Genomic DNA, 24,727 nt, shown 5'->3' on the forward strand with positions numbered 1-24,727 from the left:
GAATAAAAATCATAATCAACATCATGGGGACAGCCAAGAGAAACATTTTGAAGCAGTTCCAGCTGTCAGTCATTCATCCACTGGATGGCCAGCCTTAGTTTTTGAGTCAAAATGAACCCTCAGAGAGTCACAGCAAATCCTGAATGATCATACAACTGTTCCAGGAGCCTCTGACTCACATTCACGTCGTCCACAATAGCCAAAGAATCTGCCACCCTCCTACTCTGTGTCTCTTAAAAAGAACCAAAGAACCAAAGACCCAGCGGAAAGAGAGGGAGACGAAAAGAGGCTTAAAGACAGACTCCCCCAGTCCTGGTATTCAAATTGTAACACACACTGTACCAGACAATGGGGCTGCGAACAAAAAAGTTAAAATTCCTGTCAACAATCTTGATTCTCTCCTTGCAAGGTATCCTAGGAGTCGACGAGAAAAACATGCAAGCACAAAAGTAAACCTATTAGTGCAACAAATGCAGCTTTTATCCGTACCCCGGGGTTGCTGGTGTGTTCAATGTCAGGGTCTTACAAAACAGGGGCATTTGAAATATTGAAGCTGCCTAAAAGCGAAGAAATATCCTATTATCTGCTTGAAACCCCTGAAGGAGTGTACAGTGGCACAGGGGGGAGGGAGGGTTATGTTTTCAGAGAGCAACAAAAGGTGTGCTAGAAAGAAGCTCGCCCTGCAGACAGAACTATAGATGATCCAATTGTAGGAAAAGACCTGCTTTGAAAAGGAGCCTGGTCTGTTTCAAAGAGGAATTTTGAACAGATTTTGATGGGATTGTAGCATGCAGGTCCAAATAAGGGCAACGAGTCAAAATTAATTTATGTCATACAATATACTGTATATATTAGAATATATTGCCACCCCTTTGAGACTGAAACAGTAAAGTATTTTAACCTGGTTAAAAACAGGGATAAAAATGAAAGAAATTCAACATTCAGGCACAGATTAAATGCCGTATGTAATGTTTTTGCTGACAGAAAATTCAATTAGCTGCAAATTGAATTTTATTTTGGATCTCACGCTCGATGTCAGCTGGGATCGGCTCCAGCCCCCCGCGACCCCGACAGGGACAAGCGGTTGAAGATGAATGAATAAATGAATGAATCTGCATTTGCAGCCAGTATTTTTACCTTATCTGGGTGAGGGCAACATGATCAAACAGTTGCAATATACCTGCAGTTATAGCCTGGAATGAGACAGACCGCCCTTTTTCACTTCAGGTCACAATAAGCCAGAAGCAGACATGCTGGAATGTAAAGGGTAGTCTACTGATTCTCCATGGTATATAAACTAGAATGAGGTCAGAGGTCAAGTGTCACAGAAAGACGATGAGCAAAAGATCATTTTAAAGTGCTCATATTTCAATGACAGGTTATGTGGTGATGGTATTTTAAAAACATGTGGCTTATCCCTTTTTTTTTTATCACCGCATAGCAGGGCCAGGGAGCACTCTGCACAAACTGTCCCCTTTTCACAGCGCAAAGGCAGAGGCAGAGTGTAAATCACTTGCTTTCTATGGCTACTGGGCCCCCTCAAGCAAGTCTTTTTTTTTCCTTTGTTCTGTTGGTTATGTATGGCCTTGCTTGTCTTGTTTTTATTTTCAATTTATGCTGTTCGGTCAAGCCAAAGACAATCTTCCAAATTGTGGGCGATAAAATTCCTATATAATTAACAAACTAAGTACTGGAGAAATGCCCTGGCATTTAACTTGCAATAATAGCACATTTTATTCTTATAAGCATATGGCTCCGAGGTAAGTAGTTTATATTAAACTTCCTGATATGTAGTGTGGGACAAACACCCGGGTGACTTCTCATTTAGACCTTTTTGAGAAGATACAAAGACAAAGCCATCAGACAAGTGTACGGCTGGTAGATCAAGACATCTGAGCACTCCCGATAATAAAGCTGCTGCTGATAGGAAGCACTTAACCTGTCTGGTCATTCTTGGTGGTTGCTCTGAACCTGCAATCAGTACTGGGTCTGGTATCTGTCAAACCTACCGCACATCAACATTGGGAGCAACATGTGAGTGAAGCTCCGTAACCATCATCACTTGATATACTACAAGGAGAGTGGAGTGGCTATGAACAGACATTCATTACCCGCTCATTCTTTTCCATCCAGAGCAAATATTCACGGATTTGTAGTAAACTTGAATGATCACACGGCTGATCATCACGGTCTTAACTTTATCTTGACTACATTTTTACATAGAAGTACCCTGGTTGAATGTCAAATCATGAGTTCTAAAAAATGAGAACATTTAGTTTTTTAAACTGATCATTTCGTTAAAGCTAACACTAGACAACCATTCAACAAGTAGATAATATTTTTTTGTAAACATTATTACACATTGATACAATTAAAAAATGATAATTGAGAATTGATAATTTGACAATAAGGTAATGCAATTCCTCTATTGATATGTAAATATCTGTCTGTATCTGCTGTCAACACAGTGTGTAATTACTCCTAATAATAATAATAATAATGTAATCCTGGGGCAGAAAATAGGGTAGCATTGCTGGTGAGACGGCTTAATATTAGGATTAAGGGTCCAATAACTGGCAAGGATTTCCGAAAGGCAGACTTCCAGCTAATTGAGTGTAGTTTTCCCTTAAACCCCCTTGTGTGTGTGTGTGTGTGTGTGTGTGTGTGTGTGTGTGTGTGTGTGTGTGTGTGTGTGTGTGTGTGTGTGTGTGTGTGTTTGTGTGTGTGTGTGTGTGTGCATGTGTGTTAGTATGTGAGTGTGCCTGTTTGTGTATTTTCTGTCTAGGTACGTCAAAACTCTAACTATTGGCTCAGGAGCAGCACTAACTGGCAGGTAATGTGAAGGGCCAGTCAACAGAAATACAAACATGGAAACTCTAACAAGGAATCCTTGCCTTTACACCTAATCATGTCATGTGGAAAAATATCAATGCTGCATTCAGATCTGATTCATTGCATGGCTTTCAGTCTTGAGAGGTAGTGTGTGAGACTCACCTCAATGATATACAGGACAATATTCTTGTAGAAGCAGTACAAGATACACTTGGCTACGCGGTTGTAATTCCAGGCTCCGTGGACGAGCAGCAGATTCTTCAAGTATTTGAACTGTGTGGGAGGGGAGCAAACGGAGGGAAAGATGAATGAATAGCAGAAGTCTGTCTACAGTACACTGTCTAATGGTTCCTCACAATCAGAGATCACTGAAGCAGTTACAGAACTTAGAGATTAAAGAAAGCAGCAGCGTTTTTTGTCATCCCCCAGTAGAGAGGACTGATGAGGCATAGTGGCTAAAGACTCTCACTAACACATTCCAGAAATGTCTAGTTAAAGATTGAAAGATCAAGCTTTGAGTTGCTGAAAACCGTGGAGTTCATAGTGGTCTCCAAGGGCTCAGCATAATAGGTAAATGGCTTTATAATGATACCACCATATAGGGACAGTGGTGAGATTGCAATTTTAGTGCAATTTCTGGCTGATATATAGTATAATTACGTTGGAGCATAACTTTGAGGCAAGTGTTAGTTGCCATTAAATGACTAAAGCAAAGCACACAACTTACACGGCATACTCCTGCTATCTAACACGATGAGAAGTTCGTAAAATGTCTCAGAAACCAGAGTACGAGGTAGGGCTAGGCAATTAACTCAATTTTCCGTTTTTGCTAAGTTACTGATGTTGAATTTTGTTTACCAAAGTATTAAATAGGATGGAAAGTGCGTCTAATTTATTTTGGTCTCATTTATTTATAGTTATTATTCTTATATTTAAATGTATTTTCTAAAACTTTTTCTTTTTTTTTCTTCAGTTGAATTATCATTACTCTTAATACACGAGTCCAACAAATGTCTGGTGTTTCCAAAGTCAATAGTAGTAGAGTAATTGTGATCCCATTATTGACCAAAATAATTTTGATCATGATTATGATGCCATAACGGAGCCCTAGTGGGAGGTAGAATAAGTAGCATTAAATTAGTTTATTTTACTACTTTATTTATTTGCATGCCTTCTTGTCTTTCAGTATTGTGACAGAAATTACAATTGACATGTTTTTGTCTTTAAAACACAGGACAAACACATTGTTTCTCTCCTTGTAATGAAGAAGTTCTTTATGTGGACATACGTATATCATATCTTGTGATATAAACATGACACTGCTCATTTGTCGTCCTATTCTGTGATATAAGTTTAAGTAATGTTATTGCGTTGTTTGTATGCCACTGTCAATCCTGTAATATAAGTGTGACTAGTGTTACTGCCTCATCTTAAACGCCAGACCAGCTTGGCTGTTTGTGCTTTCTGACCTTCGTGGCCCTATTCCGGATGGTAGCTGTTTGTGCATGCGTCTGGGAGACAGCTTTCCTTGCAGGGAAATCATTTTGAAAATAAACTCACACGGAGAAGCCGATCCTTGTCTGGTTTAATCTTTGTTGACGGATTTTTCCCACACCAGTATCACCATAGTATTATTCGGTATAATGGCAGCACATTGGCCGCCCCCAGTTTGTCTGACCCCTCGAATGGTCGGCTCAAACATCAGTTAACACAAACTTGAGCTGCTGACAGATGGAGAGCAGAGGTGCCATGGCCCAAAGCCTCTTCACTCTCCACTTGCTCCAACAGATAACTCTGAGCTTTCAAGTATTAAATCTTAGAAACCAGCTCCCTAATGATCTACAGCAGCAGGAGCTCATCGGATACTCTCAGACATTAATATAAATCATGTTTAGGAAAGGAATAACAAGTTACACAAATTCCAAGGATTGATTTCAGCTTGCAGACTGCAAATTACAGTTAATGTACCGTTACGCCAATATATGGAAAACAGCACTGGAAGTCTGGAGGGTTAATTGAATTTGATGCTGAGACACAACCTAAATGGATTATAAGAGGCCACCTGTCTTTGAAAGACCTACATTTTTACATGTCATGCCGAATGAAGGGGCACTTAAGACAAACCCATGTCTCTTGGATGGTAAATGCATACTGACGCACAGAGAATGTACTGTGTTTTAGTCAACTATTGGTTTGCCACTCTCTCAAGCCCCGTGTCTATAATAGAAACATGATGTACTGAGTGGCGTGCTGTGTAGAAACAGAGTTATGATACAGGGACTCCATGGCTTTTGTTGCTTATGGGTATCACATATCGATGCAGAGTTTCAGACAAACTGGTTACTAGGATAGAAGTATGTCCTTAAGTACTGTAGCATTTAGCAGGGTTCCGTGTCTGTATGGTTATGTTGGGGGTTGGATGTCACCAGATGCCTGTTTTACAGGGGTTACTACTTCACTGTATACACTGGCAGACATATGACCTATTGTTATTCAGAACAATGTTCCAAACTTTGACTCATCATATTACACTTCAGATAACAATAACAGGATGGACAGTTTGTGGAATCTGACTTTTAGTAGACAGAAATTGAGATTGATATCAGTGTATTGCTGCCAAATTGAGGACATGCACCTGCAGCTCAAAAGCAAACATATTTTGATCAGGTAAAAATTGTGTTTTAACCCTGCAAAAGTTCCGAATTTGTTCTTCTAATCTTATGGTTTTCATGTTATGTACTTGAGCTTAGGGGTCAGTGCGTGAAAAAAAATGTTCCAACATAAATAACTTTTTACAGGTGTTGATTTTCATTATATAGCTATTATGGTCTTGAAGATTGTCTTCTGTTAACCTAGCAGGAACATTATTAGCAGTTAAGAAGCTAATCATGATTTTCTTCGATCCTCTCTTCATCGTTTTAGTTCAGTTTTCTTTTTGGCACAATACTCAAACAAGTTAACATAGAAACTGATAAATAAATCTAATATAAATAGATTGTGGTTTCATATAACATGCTTCGTTTTATTAGCCGTATTTGACAGGAATTATCTATTTTGAGTGCAAACTATGTCAGTTTCCATTAAGTTATTTGATCAGCATGAAGTCAATTTAGTTTTCTTCGAGTTACCAGTTCCTGGGGGTTGCTGTTTGTGTTCTGTCTGGCCACCAAAAGGACTCGGAGGTGAATCGGACCTGCTTGAAGGCACAGTCGCACAAACGTGAATGTAGGCGACAAACCATCGACTGCTGAAGCGATATTTCATGCTGATCAAAGTTCACCCGAATTTAACTAACTAACTCCACATAGATTTGCTTTGCCACTGAAGTAAATGTTTTATTCCCCCCTTCACTCACATAGAATGAAAGTGAACAGGAGGCGAAAATTTATCTGCATCATTTATCATGTTCCTCCTGCAGCATGGGGAGGGGTAGCGTTTTCTTGTTCGATTTGCATTACCGTTTATTTGACAAATGTTTTTTTTGATGTTGTTGTTGAGTTATGTTTTTATAGTTAATGTTAGGTAGTGCTATACTGACATGTTTGGTAGTCGCAGTCTATCCCTGTGTGTCTGAACGGTGCGTCTTAGTTTGTCAGGTCAGTTGATGCGATTCATTTCTCTTCTGTTAGTTCTCCAGTTTAGTTCTGTTTTATTGACCTCTTTTATGGGACCAGAATTATTGTTTGAAGTATTTGTTCATTTTTTTTTGGCTTTTTCAATACAAAAAGAAACATTTTTTAACAAGCCATCTGTGTTTCTCAGGTCTACCAGCTTGGTCCCTTACACTCTGACTGCCTGATGGCATCCCATTTGTACGTATATCTTTCATATTCGACTTCTAATGAGGTAACAACATACTTTAAATCAATATGTTATGTATTCTCACTTGGTGTAAGCCCCTGCCATCATGCTCACCTGGGCAATAGAGTAGTCAGAGGAGTTTGCAGCTTGTAGACCCTCGTTGCCTGAGATCCCCACACCGACATGAGCTGTCTGGATCATTCCTACGTCGTTAGCACCATCACCAATGGCCAGCGTGATCACCTTCACCTGTTTCTTCACCATCTCTACCACCTCTGACTTCTGAAGAGGAGATACTCTGAAAAAAGGAGCAGTAGCACAAGGAACATTACACAATGGATATTTAATAAAATCAGGAATTGAGTGGTGTTCAAGTGCAATCAGAGTAGCAAAATCAGTCATGGAAAATATACGTGAAATTGTTAGAGGCGATGAATCAACAGTAGAGCTGGTAGTGACAAGGACTGTACAGGGTACTGGGCACTACTACTATAAAGACTTCTTGTTATATTCTGGGAGATGTATACCTCCGTCTACTGCTCTTTCTCCCTCCTCTAAGAGACCCTCATACCCTTCTTAACCAGTCCATGAAGTAAAGCCAATTATTAGGTGATGATTGTTACATATCTTTAACTCTGCCTTTACAAGATTTCAAACTTAACTTTATGCCCTCACTGACAGCAAAGTCTGCCCACTCCCACAAAGGAGCTTCCTCTTACTGCGCCAGAGGTTTGGAGGGTAGCGTACAGTACAGAGAGTCTCCAGAGATGATGTCGTAAACTGCATGTCTGTCTTAAGCTGTGAAATTGTTAATGTTTATGTTCTCCGTGGTTTAAGAGGCCTCATTCATCTCCTAATGTCTCTTAGTGCCCACAGAGTGTGTACAAGGCAAAGGCAGGTAGAGGTGAAGGAAAAATAAACAGAAATTTGACTTAATGCACTGAGTCATAAGGTTTGCTGTTGTTCTGAAAACATGGTGCTGATTTCTGGCCCCAGACCCCGTCACGGTCGCTTAAGTACTTAAGTACTTTCTATTATTTATGTGGCCTGGGCAGGTCAACAGAGTACCTGCATAATACTGAAAGTGTCCAGTTAAATTTATAACTATCACACTTTTTAAACTGTGGCCATAAAATACTCAATGACATTTGTGGCAAAGACATAATACTTTGTAGTTCAACCACAGAGCTTTTCACTGAATTAAATGCATTTTTAAAGTAAAAAAAGAAATACCCCAATGCTTAGTTTTAGCTTAATATTTGTTCAATTTATTTGTTTTATATCATTCAAAAATAATCTTTGGGTTTGGGTCTATTGGTCTGACAAAATCTTTCTTTCATTTTGGTCCTTGAAATTTATAATCTCTGGTTTATTTTATTGTTTCAGGAGTAAATCTTACCTGCAGCATATGACAGCTTTACAGGACAGGGCGAGGTCCAGGAAGTACTGTCGCACCCCGAATGTGAGGGCGTATTTGAGAGTCTTCCCGTCAATAATGAGAGCAAAGTCGTTCTCCTTGTAGAGGGCATCTCCCAGCATTCCACAGTGGTGGCTGAGCGTTTCCCTTGTTCTCTGTGTGATGGAAACAAGGCATAAATGTTAGTTTAATTAGTGTAATTAGTCATTATATTTCCAAGCCCTTAGTGTTATAGTTGCTTGAGGAGATATGCACTGTTATTAGCTTATGTAAGCTATTTTAACCCTGGCGGATTGTTTTCAAACTGATTGTGATTAATTTATTTCTAAGTCAGAAAAGTTTTTTAAGATGTTTTTTTTTTAATTGTTCTACTTTAAAAGCATTTGTCAATTTTTTTAACAGCTACAACAATATTATACAATTATTATAATAATAGCATCTGTTATCCAGGCTAAATTTGTTAAGTGCACACAAACATCCATGATTAAAAGATTAATCATGTTTGTGAAGTAAATTGAGATGTTTTATGGATGACGCATCATTATACAATTATAAAAAAGAAAAAAAGAACTTTATGGAAATATATCCTGTGCTTCATTAGCAACATATCAATGGTTTATTACATGATAACATGTCACTCCTTCTTCTGACATTTCACAACCTTAGGCCTTAAAGACGTTTCTTGGTTTAGAAGTTGCTATGCTGAAGTTTTTTGTAATTTTGTTTTTTTCAGTTGCATATGATGATTTATTAATCCAAGGGCTGAGATGCTTGGAGATATGATTGATACAGAACCACGGATAAGATCCCCGACTGTTATCCTCTGTAAGATTTCTATTTCATCTAATGTAGTGGGACGCATAACAAGCGCCTACTATGTTTGGATGATGCATTTAAATAATCTAACAATGAAACATCATATTTGCTTCACTGCTTGTTGCACTATATTTTGCAGCAGAATACCAAAGGCACCAGAGGCATTCATATTAACACTGTACATATTCATCTAGTATCTAATTCACATTAGAGTTAAATAAATGAGACAGATATGTCCACTCTTCTTGCTAAACCCAAACTGCTGCAGAGCAGCTGCTCTTAATATTTTAGATATTTATTATGTTTCCCTTGCTTATTACACTCAGACCTTGGCTATGAGGTGATAACACAAGACGAGTTCTGAGAATGGATTGTGTTTGCTTATACAGCATATACAGCCATGATGATGAGTGATGATGAAAATCCATAAATATGAGCCCAGCAATAGGATTTACTGTCCTGGTATAGGGGCATGTGGACTGGTTGGAGTGGTGAGATCATCATTGTATTCATCATTCAATCATCTTCCCCCCAGATGGTGAAGCCATTAGGAAACCAATTTCTGTGTGTATAACCATGTTCTGAGGTAGATGTACTACATTTATATTTTGTAGAAAAAAAGTTAAAAATATTACCTAGCCTTAAAGGTAATATAGGAAATATAATAGAAACATTTCTTGCAATAAAATAATATCTTGAATGGTGGTGGGGTACATTTGTGGTCAGGAAATGCAAGTGCAAACAACAACTTAAACGGGCATTATTGTGATATAAAATTTTATAATACAAGGTATTAAACCAAATGTTTGAAGATGCTCAAACAGCTGTAATCATTAAAAAAAATGGTGGCCAATAGCAGAACTGAGGGAATGAGGGGTCCGGGCTGGTGTTGAGGTCAGATATGTCAAAGCAGTCAGATTGTACCAGGGGGACCACGCAGCGTTCGCTTGGCAAAACAAAACGCTGAAACCTCAGCTTAAAAGAAATATTTGGAGAACGGGGCTTTACGTTTCACAAAGCGAGAAAAGGAGAGTGAGAGACACGCACAGAATGAGATGATGGATTAACAGAGGAGAGAAACTGAGCAAGAGGATACAAGCAGAAAGCAGCTGCGAGGACTTAACCATCTCTGTTGGGGTCTGTAACACAGCACGAGATGGCGAGCAGTGGGCAGGCGTGAGTGTGTGTGTGTGTGTGTGTGTGTGTGTGTGTGTGTGTGTGTGTGTGTGTGTGTGTGTGTGTGTGAGAAAGAGAGCGAGAAAGGGAGAGAGAGGGAGAAGCACAGGTCAGGTTGTGATATCTATATTCACATACCATTAAATCCTCTCCATCTCAGTTAACAGAGGGATTTTAGATGAAGCCTCAGTGTGAGTGCATGTGTGTGCTTTGTATAAGCTGGTACAGCATATGAAATGAGAAAGAATTCACTTTGTTTGGAACACAATCTATTCATCGCACAGTGTGATAAGCAAAGTTTACCATTTACTCAAGTAGGACGGCCATTTCCCCCCTAATTTCCACTGAGGAATTTTAGATCTAATGCTACATGTCTCCTCCTAAAGCCTCTTTGTTATGGCTATAATGACCGGTTTAGCCTATGTGACTAGCTAGTGTTTGGGTTTGGAATGGTTTTGTGCTGTCCATTCAGAAATCCACAAGAGCTCCCCATAAAGACTGAGCTCTATTGTTGATATAGACCCTTGAGTGATATAACCAACAGGACGTGACACTCATGATGTGGAATCTGGACATTTGTATGGATGTGATGTCATCATCTGTCTTGGAGCCACCCACAAAGAGGACCCTCCACCTCAGAAGTGTGTGCACATGTACTTTACCGTTACTCTTCTGACCCACAGCCCAACTGAGAGAACATCTAAGTGTACGTTTTAAATATATATATATATGTATATATATATATATGTATAAATATATATATATATATATATGTATGTTTTTATTTTTTAATTAACTCTGTGTGGGCTCTGGCTGCATAATAATACCTGGGATGGATGGGGAAATGGGAGAAAAAACACAACGGTGCATTTATCCATCTCAATATTGCACTTTTACATGTTTTGAGTACCCATCCCTATTTACAAAACTATTTTTTTTTAAAAGGAGTAGAAAGTACAGATAATTGGGTGAAAATTTAACGAGTAGAAGTAAAAAGTCGTCTGAAAAATAATTACTCCAGTAAAATATAGATACCCAAAATTTCTACTTAACCAAGGTAACAAAGTATTTGTATTTTGTTACTAGACACCTGATGCTCAATAAGTGCTGTTAGCTCTCCAAGCAATTAAACACACTGACTGGAAGACAACGCTGTTCAAAATTACCAAGTCCTAAATTTGAGACTAAGTTTCACTTCAGGAATATCAGTTCCAGTTAGATTTAGAAGAGAGGATTTCTAAAATGTTGTCCTCCCTCTGATAGGCATTTCTAAACACAGCAAAGAGTGAGGACATGCTCAAATTATTCTCTTTCTCAGCACAAGAGCACTCAGAACTACCAGCCCTGCTGCCTGGTCCTCTGTTTACTGTGCCTCCTCAGTCCTGGTGGAGAGGTTTCTACCTTTGCGTTTTAACAAACTGCCTTATGTAAGCATCTGTTCAACCACAGGAGAATGAGAGCTGACATTTCAAAGCACCAGCCCGCATGCTTTATGAATGCACCGACCCCCAAATTTCAACCTCAGCTTCATTTATCACGCTTAACGACTGGCTGACAGAGTGAAGGCCGTCCGTCATCACCCCACACACCCCCCTGCTGTTTTCCCCTCCCTTCTTCTCCCCATTCCCCACTTCTTTTCCGACAAACTAAACCCAGTCGTGTTTCTCCTCCATCTGTGGTTCCTCTACTTAGCTTTCTCCTGCCGAAGTGCAGAGACTTGCCCTTTTCAATCTCAGAAACAACAGACAAGGCTCTCCTGCCGGGGGGTTAACAGACTTCTCTGCTGGGTGTCTTAAAGATGTTAAAGGCAGATTTGGGATGTGTGGTGGCTGTGTGGGGAAGGCTCCCTGTGGCCTCATCCTTTCAGGTTCGAGACAGCTTTTTTTCGCAGGGATTGGTTGATGATATCAAGGGAGTTATTATTCTCAAGGACGTCCTCATGATGGTCATAATTCTCCTTCAAAATCAGAACTACTGAACTACTACTCTATATTCTGATAAAATCTAAAATTATTATTAATAATAATTCTCTAAAATCTGTCAAAACATTAATACAATTTGTATTGAGCAGAGATAAAACGGTATAAACACGATTACAGTGACCAAAATTATTACGGTTATCAGTATTATTGCATATGTTGTTCAAATGTGCTGAAAATGTTCAAAAGGTACTGATACACACACCTTGTATATGGATTATATTGAAACAATATTGAAATAGTATTTATTTCTGCAGAAAGGGTGATCATCTTCCATCAAGTTTCCCTCAGCACTCTTATAAAAAACTAAATACGACCACACTTGAGATTTAAGACTCTCTTTGAAGGCTAAGACGCCATGTTTTTATTAAAGCAAAACAAACCCACGCTGCTGTGCCTGCATCTGGGAGACTGTTGTCAACTTTGGTTGATGCTGTACAGTATTTAACTTGAGTTTTTCAAAGTATGGTAATCAAACACGGTTTTAATGATTGTCCATATTTGTATGTCCGTAGAATCTCTCACTGGCTGACTTTTATTTATAAATCTATTCTTGAACTTCTGCCTACATGTTTGTGCTTACACATGTGTAGAAACCTCAGTGGATATAGCCTGCGTTCTCCAGACATCATACAGATGCAGGTTCCGAGAGTCAGAACTGAACTGGGCAAAAAGGTTTTAAAAAATGTTTCCCCCATCTGCCTGGAACAATAGAGGGACTTGAAATTGACACATCTAATAACTCTGGGGGAGTTCTACACAATTATAAAAGACATAGAAATACGCTCAATTGGATCTTGTCATTGCATTGTGTAATCTTGAAATCCCATTTTCTCTTTTTTTAATCATTATTGTATAACCGTATTATATTTGTGTTTTGTGTGTAACCGTGCTGCTTTTGTGCTGCTTTTGTGCTGCTTTTGTGCTGTGTGGCAAGGTCACTCTTGGAAAAAAGTTTTTAATCTCAAGTTTTTTTACCTGGTTAAATAAAGGGTACTGATTGACTGATAATGATAATTGAAATTTGAATTGATAATATGAACCGTCTTGAATTTTACTGCGGTTTTTCATTAAACCGGTAACATTTTCATCCCTAGTATTGAGATATTGTCAGTCATGGCCTCTGATTCATCTTTGGTACTAGTATGGGAAACACAAATGTGAACTTCAGAGAATGTAAAGGAGGACATTGGACCTAATGTAAATATACAGATTATCAATTGATGAGGTTATGGTTGCAATAAAGTTAATATGTGGTTTTTGGAAAAAGCTAAATACTCACATCAAGAGTGTCTTCATTGATCACGAGCATGCCCATGTTCTTGGTCAGCAGTTTGCAGGAATGTCCTGCAATAAAACAGAAAAACAAGAAAATGAAACTATACGGCAAATTAAGAAGATTTTAAAAAGACTGGAAACAAACATGTAGGTAGGCCGGTACTTTAAATGAATCAAAATATTACGTCAAATTGTACTTTACCTAGATTAAATAACAAGCTTTAGCTTAACAATTTCTGTGCCCAAACACACTTGAACACACTCACAGATTAAAGTATTGTTTTTTTAAAGAGAGAAGAACACAAAATCAAACAAATATGGCACAGCACAGTGTGTAGTAATACATTTTAAAGGACACCAATTAAAATGTTACAGCTCAGAGCCAGTGTCTCGGGAATCGGGACATGACTAATGAGTTTGGTTTACAAGAGTTTGTCAGTTTCCTGTTTTAATAGGCAGTTACAACTCTGAGTTACCCAACATGGCTCTCTGGGGAGTGTTCCCCTGAGCTCTTGGCTGGGACAGATGCTCAGGGTCACCAGCAAGGTGGTACAGGGAGACTCTCATACGGGAAAACAGAAATGTTTCGCCAACCAAGACTGAAGCCTTCAGTTTAAAACCATGGCTGTATGAAAAGGCTGCCATCTGTGGCATAACCACATGAAAATTTGTGGGCTACAACACTTTGCTTCTGACTGGAAAAAGATTTTAGTTTCTTTAAGGGGGGGTTACCACAAAGCCCATGTTTTGATAAATACATGGGTGGTATTTTCTTTGAGTGAAACTGAGATAAGATTGTGCGCAGAACACACGGTCAAACACAATAATGCACACACAGTACACACAGAGGGGGCCTTGCATGAGGAAATGAGGGTTTCACCTCCAGAGTCAAAACCAAACAGGTTTGAAGTCGGGCAGATTGTTTTCTTAAGTGCAAAGGTGCAAACGTCCAGAAATTTGCCAATGTGAGGAAAATGTCTCTCCATCTCAACACTGTCTCGACTCCCTTCCCCCTTGTCAGTTCCTGCCACAGCCCTTCCGCTTAATGTGTTTACCTTAAGCTCATTTGACTGCAGCCAAACTGCCCTTTTTTATTTCACCAGAGAAAGTTGAATTCCTGGCCTTTTTCCATCTCAGGCGGAACTAAACACTGCTCCCACAGGACATGAGGAATGTGTAACAGGGACACTCGAGTCACAGTAATCTTAAATGTTGCAACAGGAGCAACAATTAAAGCAAATATACCATGTTTAGCTACTTAGTTAGGGAACTGTGGATTTCGAGATGAAGAAAGAAAGTTGACCTTAAAATGGTGACCTGAAAATGATGACCATACATAGTGAAGACGGTGGGAAGGTATATTTGTGTAGAAGGATAAGGGGTTCTGTGTCATGATGCACCCTCTGGCCAAATTTAACTCAGCACTGTTTCTGTGCTTCTCATCTGCGATACCCTCATCAAGGTGAGTTGTGTTTCGCAACAAGCTGAAGAGTGGACATTTTCCTTTCATTGAATTCTGGTTCTGACCTTTCCTAAGAAGTACATACATTTAACTCCCCTCAACAAACAAGTCGCAGCACTGGGAGCATGTCCCAATGCAAACAAACTCTTTGCTTAGGCAGCCAGACACTCAGCATCAAAGTAGTTACTGTAAGTTATGTCATGATAGTTCAGGATTAGGGACTAACTGACACAATGACAATCTTTACAGCTTCAAATTGATCTTCCATCTACCATAAATATCATTAATTTGTGAAAATGCATTTATGCCCAATTTCCTGTACCAAGAGTGGCATTTGGGTGTTTCGGGCTTCCTCGAAATGTATAAAAATCAAAATTAGATGGGCTTCGTTCACTAGTCAAATGTGGCATAAGGTGCACCATTAACCCTGGCAACGGGATCGTCTTTCAGTGAGAAAAACAGTAAAAAACAAAGTCAATATTGAGCCGAGATTTTACAGAGCAACTTAGTCAAATGGCGGTCCTGTAAAAATACTTCCAGTGAGCATGTGCTTCTGCAGAGCTCCCTCACATCTGGGCACGGTGGGCACAAAGGGCTGATTCAGTCAGGCCACAGTGGTAGTTAGAGCCACAAACGGAGGTACTTTTCATATCTTTTTTTCCGGACTCCGTGTTTAAATGTTGCCTGTATTCAAAGTAGGTGCGTTTGTAGTATTTAGCCACATCTAAGAGCTGTAATACCAGGACCAATTAAGGAAACTGAACTGAAACTGTTGGACCAGAGTGAGTCATTCACCTTTCTGATAACATCTACGAGGCAAAAGCCTCTGGGGAGGCAGATACGTGAGAGCTGCCTCCTTGTGTACATATGCATGTTATTTATTTCATGTCAGTGCAGTGTGCTAATACATCATCCAGCATTCTGCGACCGATGCTTTAGCTAGATATGTGTGACAGATAAGCATTCAGCTTGTCAGTAGTTTGTCAGGCTGGGTGAAGGATGACCACAGGACTGAGTGCAGTACCTGTAAGAGGCTGGTCTCCAATCTATCACAACACAGACCAGGTTCCCGAGTGACTTTCCATTTGGTTTGAGACCAAGTGCATAAGCAGGGCATGTTATGATGCAAAAATGAATGGGAGTATGTGGGTATGTCTTTAATGTATATTATTTTACATTAAAGAGGCACTCCAACAATTTTACACAAGAAGTTCAGTTTACCGGTCACTAAGACTAAATCTCAGTTTAGTTTTTAAAATTTGATCTTTAACAGAAAGCTTGCATTGCCAGCTTTGAAAGAAGTTGGCAATTAGGATCAGGAGGGGTGTAATGATCAGGCAATTGAGTTGTATTATGGGAACTGTAGGATCAAGTGTTTTTGGAGCTTGACCCATACTAGACACTAAATATCCCGGCATCTACAGCTACAAGTCTGTTGTGAATCTCTCAACTGAGTCTTACCAATGTTAATTGCCGTTTCCTGTTTGTCCCCTGTCAGGATCCAGATCTTGATGTCTGCCTTCATCAGCGTCTCAATGGTCTCTGGCACCTTATCCTGAAGCTTGTCCTCTATCGCTGTGGCCCCGAGCAGCTGTAGGTTCTACACCAGAAATTAGGAAAAGACCGGAAAAAAAAGTCTATAAAAAACATCAGTAAGTGGCGATCAAAACAGAGAAAGGCCTTTAAAATGTCATGTGTCAGAGAAACATGTGAGCCGGGATTGTGTCACTCACTCAGTTGTGTTTTTCCCTTCATCAGCTGCTCTTGTTTATCACCCAGAAAAACCACCCCCGGCTTAAGAGGTTTTGGATCAGTTACTCTGCCTCCTTGTGCGCATACATCTGCACACACGATCCCTCCCACACAAAAACACCCACAAAATACTGTTGGGTGTTTTTCCCAGGAACCTTGGTGGTTCTTGGAGACTGGTTATGGGCTCATATGGGCCCATCACAGGGCCAAAGATTTGACAAGAGCCAGGGGTAGAAGGGAGACAGGAGCCAGCAGCAGAGGAAAGGCAGGGGAAGCTCTTTAAGTTGTGACCTGAGCCCTGCTGCCTATACATCTGTAGCGCTGTCCTCTCTAATCATTTTTTAACCCCACAGCGCGCAAAACAGTGCATGGGGAAGACATGACTATAGCTGATATGTCCTCATTTGCCTGTTTGATGTAAATTGTTCTATTGTACCTGTGGTTGTGGTTAAAGTCACTCTTTGTGGATTATGATACAAGAACCACTTAGATCAGGATTTTAACCCCCCAGCCAGGGTGGAAACATATCAGCAGTGAATACCCAAACACTTGTGTCTAGAGTTAGTGGATTAATCATAATCAAAAGGGACTGTGCACCTCTGAATTCACCAGTCACTGTGGAGACTCAGTACATGTGCACTCTGCTCCTGATGTCAGAGGAGAAGCTGTAAGTTTGCAAACTGAAGCTGCAATGTAGGAGACCACAAGACTGGCCGTTTCTATCTGTTTCATTTAACACTGGCCTCTTGATGGCCTTCCTAGAAAATGCTGTCAAGTTACTGGTAGTTGGCTGAGCTAAAGTGCAAGTAGTCCAGAAATAATTAGTATATAATTAAACCAATCATTCAAGTCCAAGAGAAACGAAGACTGGAACAGTTACATGTATGAACTCTGGAACATACTGTAGTATGAGGCAGGGCTGCACGATATGAGGAAAATATATAATACCACCACACCACTTAGATATTAATGGAAACCATCATGGCTTATGTATAAATCCTAGCTATAACATATACAGTATGATAGCCTCTGAATTCAGAATGCAATAGCAAAGGAATAGAGTTAAAGTCTAGTGTGTTTTTAATTATTTAATAGTTCCTATCAAGGCTGATTAATATGCATGTTATCACATCTCAACATTAAGTAATCAAACTGGAGCATTTTGTTTGTGAGATGTTGAAGGCGTTACTTTAGATGACTGATTTCGCACAGTGTTGGAATGTCTCGGTCTTTTAAATTTCACTGCAGCTCCATTGTGCCCCCATGTGGCGTGACTGTGTGCATTTCTAAATATGGGTGGCCCTGAGGAGCAATGAAGCCCAAACCCTGGCAGCGTCAGTGATCATCAACACACTCTGCCCATTAAGCAATGCACATTACATTTTCCTCTCTGAAAGCTTTTATGTTTATTTCATGATTGATTGCCTCCAGTTGTCCTGGGCAGCCATGAAGCACATGCCAAGTGGTTGATCTACGACTGTGGCTTCCTGTGTTTGACTAACGTTTCCACATAGACCCACCTCACAGAAAACAAATTCTACCTGCTGTTGGTGAAACCTTAAATCTTTCTCTCTTTTAACTTTTTCACTTTTCCAGGTGTGATTGCACAGACCTCATTAGTTACACAGGAGACCTTGGGTCTAAGCCCAGTCCAATTTTTCTGCAAACCAGAAGCAAAAAACTGTTTTGTATGAAACCTCTTACATCAGGTACTGTAAGTGCAGGGTGTAAGCAGATAAAGAAAGATTGCCTCTCACTGCTGTCCTAGAATGAAATGTTTGATGCCAGGACTAGTTCAAGGCATCAGGAACTGATTACACACAACCGATTCTTCACTTTGCAAACCTTCTCTATCAGTTCGTAGCTCTCCTCCAGTTTCAGGGATCTGTTCTGCAGGGAGGTGCAGGCTCTGTGGTGGATCTCCAGCCACTGCTGATAGGACGACTCACTGACATCAGCCACCGCAAAGCACAGAGTGCGCAGCCCTGGAAAAGGAAAACAGCATCACAACACATGGGTCAAAATTTCATGACTTCTAACCATTTTCCATTTCAAAACCTTGATGCGACTAGATGTAAGTATGTCACTTAGATATATATGTGCATTATTACTGTTGGTGTCCTCCCTTTAGTTATTAAGATTTTCCATCCATTTATGTCCATATTAATCACATGGCATTTCATACAATTTCTACAGTGACTTATTAAGATCTGGCAAATATGCGTCTATGCATACTCTGATATCATTTTTCCCCCGACAGCTAACATAATTACTTACCCGATACTAACCTAATGCAGCAAAACCCATAATATTCTGTGCAGAATATCAGTAATTTCTCTTATTGTTCATACATCTGTTGGAAGTCCAAACATTTGAATAGAATTCACAACTGAAGATATGTCTGAATGGTATCAATGTCATCTAATACTAATACTCATCTCCAAACATCCCCACTCAAGTCATTGTGGACTGGAGAAACATCAGGGATCGTAACACCCAGCAAAAGATGAAATATGTAGTTCATATTTATCTCACATTTCTGTGTAGATAAATGACATTCTATTTTATTCAGGCCTCTCCAAATTACAGAGACTGAAGATCTTCACAATCTGTCCTGAATGCTATTTTTAGCCTACATCAAATATTCCCAATGACATCATTTTGCTGGTGTCTCACAAGGGGGCAGTATGAACACAGAAAAAAAGGATCTGATGCAGTTTCTTTCAACCTCACTGCGTTGGATAAATAATACTTCAACACACTCATATTAAGATTTACTGTTTGTAATTACATATGGGGAAAAGCTCAAAAGACTTCTTCTGCAGCAGCCGATGATCAAGTGATAACGACCAGACAGAAATGCAGAGAGCATACAGATTAGAAGCTTCCTAAGAGATGTTCTATTTTTGGCAGACAGGGGGAGATGTTTGTCCACTCACCCTCAGTGGCAAACTGTTCCAGGTGCTTCAGTGTGATCTCTTTGTACCTAGAGCTGTCTGCCAGGCGGTCATAGATCACTGTGTCCTGTAGGGAAACAAACACTCATTGGTTATTAATACCCAGATTGGAAAGAAAGGAACCTCCTGGACTTGGGCTACTGTACAAATGGGTGTTCTCACGTTGGATCCAGCCCTCTGTTGGATGGCTGGATCTTTTGATGCTTTTTTTATAACATTAAAAACAATCAAAATGATTTAAGTGTTTAGAATCCAAATCTAAAAATTAGAGAATTAAAAGCAACTGTGGAATGAGTCTGGTCTACTAGTTGCTATAGGCAGAATGCCTTCTTATGAAACAATGTGTTCATATATTTTGCCCATGTGTGAAATACAGTGATCTCCCTTTATGCTGTTGCTCACTGAAAAGATTTTTTGACAAGAGCAAGAGGCAATAGTGCAAGGAGAACGTTCAACACTAGTGTGTGTGTGTGTGTCTGTGTGTGCGGATGATGGTGATGGGCTGTCATGCGTTGCCATGGAGAGAGACAGACACTCACAGCTCCTTTGCAGTAGAGGCGGATCTTCCCAGATGGGGTGCGCATGATGACTGACATCCTCTTCCTTGAGCTGTGAGAGAAAAAGGAATGAAAGAGAAAAGAAGGTGGAACAGGAAAGCGAGAAAGAGCAAGTGAGAGAAATCGCATTATAAGGTGTTTATGTCACAATAGCAAATTATCAAGTACAGTTTAGACTAGCATGTCTACTGAAAATAGAAATCAGAGGTGGGAAACAAAATATCACACCTAGGTTACACAATTGATTAGTACAAATCGTTATGGCAAAATGAAGATGATGAACTCTGATATCGTACAATTCTTTTGCTGTTCGTACAAAAAAATACAATAATGAATGTACACCTATGGCCTGTACAGATAATAATTTACAGTGTAAGGCAGTTATGATCTTACATTAAATAATTATTCTGTCATCAGTAGTTTACCTTGTAAACTCCAGCACATGAAGTAGTTCATACTTCTCCTCTGTTCCGGGCTGAATCCAAAGAGAAACACAAATGAACATACTCCAAAAGGACACATCTCAACCTCAGTCTTCTTCTGAGACAGCTTATCTTAAGTAGCACGAGCCATCCTACTCAAGTCAGCCTTAATTGAACTTTAAATGTGTTTATCAGTTGCCTGCACTGAGCTGATGGAGGGAGAATAACAAGGTAAAATCCAATTAACTTGCTTAATTGTAGAGAACGCAATGTACAAGACAGAGTGATTAAATAGAGGCTGAGAGGTTTATAGGCCTGATAAAGGTTAAGAAATTGGACAAACGTTGTGAAGACAAGATGTTCTCAGCAGAGGAAAAAAAAATGAAAATGGGTTTGGCCTTTCTCTCTCCGCCTCTTTGAGTGCAATCATCAGGTTAGCCAATTAAGGGAACAACAGGATGAGTGACCTGAGCTGTGGAGAGGACACACGCTGCATCAGCTCAGGATAAAATCCAATGTGATGTCCGTCATTTTTCATTTGTGTGGCCTGAGCTGATGCCGCTGTGTCGACTCCAAAGAAGTATCCTGATGTTCTGTTTTGTCACACTGTATCTGTTCTCAAAATCCACCGTTTTGATTTTTTAATTTACCTTCTGAGACCCAAGAGACCACGAGGGATCTAGTCCGTCAATACTGTCTTTAAGACGATCCGTTTTTAAATCTAAAGTAAAGATATTGAATGCATGAAGATATATTAAACTACATAGTCTAAGGCATCCATAGGTAACCAACCATGGGGGGCTACATGAGGCTCCAATTAAAGTTAGACAGAATTGTGGCAAGGGATATACTTTCACAACAGTTTATTTTGTGTTGTGTGTTTAAACCAGCTAGATAGCACTGTTGTAATGCATAGTCAGCCATTTGACTCTTCCATTCTAATGTGACAACATATATCCGCGGTGGTGTGTTTTTTGTACAATGACAGTTTTCCTAAGATCATCATTTATCATCTCCTTGCTTAGAGTATTGCAATATATGGAATTGTAACACCTGTATCATGATACATAATGTATCACAAGACTCTTACCAATAAAAAGCCCTAATAGTTTGACAGTCTTTTTTTCTTATTCGAGGTCACACTCAGCCTCAAGAATTATGTTGATCCATGCATTAGTAAAATAGCTTGCATACCTTTCATTAAACTTGTCTTGTCCAACTTACCATTTCCACAATGACGCTGTCTGGGGTTCTACCAGAAAACACAAAGCCAAGGTTTTGCGCTGCTCTCACCAGAGATCCTTCATCTTGAAAGCAAACAGAAACCCAAAGTGTTACGAATAAACACACAAAAAACAGTGCTGTCGCAAGATAACCTATAATCTGAATGTTTACCACATTTTGTACATAAACTGGTTCATCTCAACATATTTTCACAATGACGGCAGTGACTAAAAGCTGTAGACCAGGTTGCTAATGTTACAGCCTGCATGAGGATGCTGCAGGGCCAGAAAAAGCTCTCTGCTTGTTTTTTACAGTTCACTTAACTACCCTTCTCCGTGCAGCTCTGCTTCAAACCCCAAAGCTCCATAAGACCATGATTGTTCAAGCAATAAGGCAAAAAACAGTCGTCTCTCTTATTAAGAACAAAATGTAAGGTGAAAAGCAGCAGCATTTCTTTGTACAGCAGTGCTTTGTTATTCTAAAAACCTTTTAGCCAATCATTATACTTTTATGTTTATTATGTGTGCACTTTGTTTCTATATTTTACTGAATATAGGCCTGTTTTACCCCTGTGCTTACTTAACACCTCTCAATTAGTAGCAGGGTAGTGTTTGTTAATAACTAAAAGGCTGGTCAATCAATTTGGCAATAACATACGTTTCTGTGCTTTTTTAAATTTTCCCATGAGTGCTTCTTCTTTGTTTATATCTGGATCACATCTTTGAGCCTTTAAGCACAGTGACGATTTCAGAGTTTATTAGGATGGTCCATATTTTCAGGAAATGTATATAGTGCTGCTAGGGGCAACCACTGTGTTTAAGTGATGAAGCCATTGTGCAAATGCCTTGAAGTGCAGCCATTCTTGGAACATACAAAGGCACCAGTCTCAGTTCTTAAGTTCACCTCTTCTCACAGCAGTGAATCTGTGGACTACTGTGGACTAAAAGAATCATGTTAAGGGGAAGTCTTCTTGATTGACAGGTGTCTCATCACTGCTGCAGATGTGACAGACAGAGGGATCGAAAGGCTCAAAGTTCAAAATTCAAAATTCATTCTGTAGACAGGATATTTTATTCTTCAATATGATTCCTGGCTCTCTCCTGCACTGATGATATATACTATACAAATGTCTTTATGAAATACTGCGACCTGGAGGCTGTGGTGATGTTTTCCATTTGCAAAGACACAGAGGTCACTAGATGGAAAATTAAATATCTCAACAGAAAAGCATATCAAGGACACAGCATCAATAATGGAAGGCACCTGGAACCAGGATCCCCCAGAGCTGCAATTGCTGGACGTGCAGTTTCAGTTCAACTTGTGCCACCTACGTAGCAGCAAGAAAAGGAACAGCTGCAGCAGTTTGGAAGCTAAGCCCATACTGAGTCATTGTTTCCATTGATAAACATTGGGCGGGGCTCCTAACTCGATTGTGCTAAAACTCTGTACAATAATCACTGAGTATCACCCAAATCATTTATTTATCTGTACTTTATTGATAAAATAGTTAGCTCTGTCAAGTGACTTTCCATTTCAGCTGTAATGATAACTACAATTTTAAATTGCATAATTTATTGTTTCTATATCTCCGTGTCTAGACTGATGCGGATTTTTGTTCTCTATAGGTAGCACAGGTTGGCATGTTTGAAACTGGTCTGACAGTGACCGAAAAACTACGCAACATGAGGAGAATGTGCATTATCCCAACCACACAATGTTCAAGTCTGCAAGTTACAAGCCCTTGATGATGTCCTTTCAATCTAAAAATGTAAGCTGCTACATTCTAAAATATCACGTCTTGATTATGAAAACCTTAATCAAATCAAATCAAATCAAATCAAAAAAGTTCCAAAATTATATATATGCACACATATCACACAATGGGATAATGTCAGCATACAGTACATGCCAATACAGCATACTTTAAATCCAAAAGCTGTGTTGATGAAGGTGTGATCTACCTGGAGATGCAGCCTGGTAGGTGATTTTTCCATCCGTGCGCTCAGGGACTGCAGTGTGACAGATGGCCATCATGGTCATGAAATCCAGGATGACGGCAGCTGTAGGCTACAGGAAGTGAAAAGGGCACTTTGACTTTTAATGCTCTTTAATTAGAGACAAAACTGAACAACTAGAAAGACACTGATAAAGTAGGACGAGAGAGCAACGACAGAGTGCACTGTTTGACAGACTCTGATCAACTGGCATGACTTACAGCTGATGTTTTGAGATAAATGACACACTGAACCTGTGCACAGCCATGTTTACTGACAACTTATCTTCATAAACAGATGTACTGCAGATTTGGACGAAAGGTAACTCATTACATTTGTTTAAACCTTTTTGTTGCACATGGTTTGCTAGAATCAAGGCAATTCAATTCAACTTATTTAGTACAGTGAGTAGGCAACAAATCATGAATTAAGAATTGTCTGGAAATATTGGTTGACTTGCCTTACAGACAACCCACAAATGGTTTAAATGAAAAGCTAGCTGCCTGGTCTCTGACCATTACACATATAATTTCATCATTAGTGCTGTCCATCAGGCTTTTATCTGTTTAAATAAATCCGATTACCACTTATCTATTTGTTGATAATTGAGAGGGAAAAAATAATTTCCACTTTATATATTTTTTACAGTGCTTTCTCTATGCCAATCATAACCTACAACTTAAATACTTGACTTAAAACCTAACTTCTCTGGTACAAACATGTTACTGTGACATTCCAGAGTGAAAAAGATCCAACACTAGAAGTCCGTCTAATGGCCTCTTCTTCCACATGCAGTATTTTGTTGTTCAAAACCACCTTTGGTTTTGTCCATTACAGAAACACGTGGCTCCAGTATTCACCAGTCAGGTCCAGCCAGACTAATCACTGCTGGCAACAAGCCAGTAGGATCCCACAACCAGACATGTACTCATGTATGTGTATGCAATATAAACGTGCTTCAGTTAATGAAAAAAAGGCCTAAGCCATACACTGAGGGCATTTTACATTAATAAGAGGAAACGTATGACTAACTAGCCGAAGGGGTAGATTCGGACAGGCA

The 24,727-nt window shown here is 39.6% G+C and overlaps 1 protein-coding gene across 4 annotated transcripts in view; it reads right to left on the reverse strand.

Annotated features, from left to right (window-relative positions):
* Nucleotides 1-24,727, reverse strand: part of atp8a1 (ATPase phospholipid transporting 8A1) — a 109,202-nt gene that overhangs the window by 28,912 nt on the left and 55,563 nt on the right. For all 4 annotated transcript variants that reach the window (XR_014593239.1, XR_014593240.1, XR_014593241.1 and 1 more), the window contains 11 exons: nt 23,635-23,740; nt 21,674-21,756; nt 20,453-20,502; nt 20,010-20,079; nt 19,453-19,537; nt 18,359-18,498; nt 16,223-16,361; nt 13,304-13,368; nt 8,033-8,205; nt 6,748-6,931; nt 2,995-3,105 (listed from right to left, as the gene is read on the reverse strand). Coding sequence is in view for 1 of the 4 variants with exons in the window: in XM_083915399.1 (XP_083771525.1) it covers nt 2,995-3,105; nt 6,748-6,931; nt 8,033-8,205; nt 13,304-13,368; nt 16,223-16,361; nt 18,359-18,498; nt 19,453-19,537; nt 20,010-20,079; nt 20,453-20,502; nt 21,674-21,756; nt 23,635-23,740 (1,206 nt within the window). In the remaining 3 variants the exon portion in view is untranslated. The remainder of the gene's footprint in view (nt 1-2,994; nt 3,106-6,747; nt 6,932-8,032; nt 8,206-13,303; nt 13,369-16,222; nt 16,362-18,358; nt 18,499-19,452; nt 19,538-20,009; nt 20,080-20,452; nt 20,503-21,673; nt 21,757-23,634; nt 23,741-24,727) is intronic.

Source organism: Echiichthys vipera, assembly GCF_963691815.1.
Source record: "Echiichthys vipera genome assembly, chromosome: 6".
NCBI lineage: Eukaryota > Metazoa > Chordata > Actinopteri > Perciformes > Trachinidae > Echiichthys > Echiichthys vipera.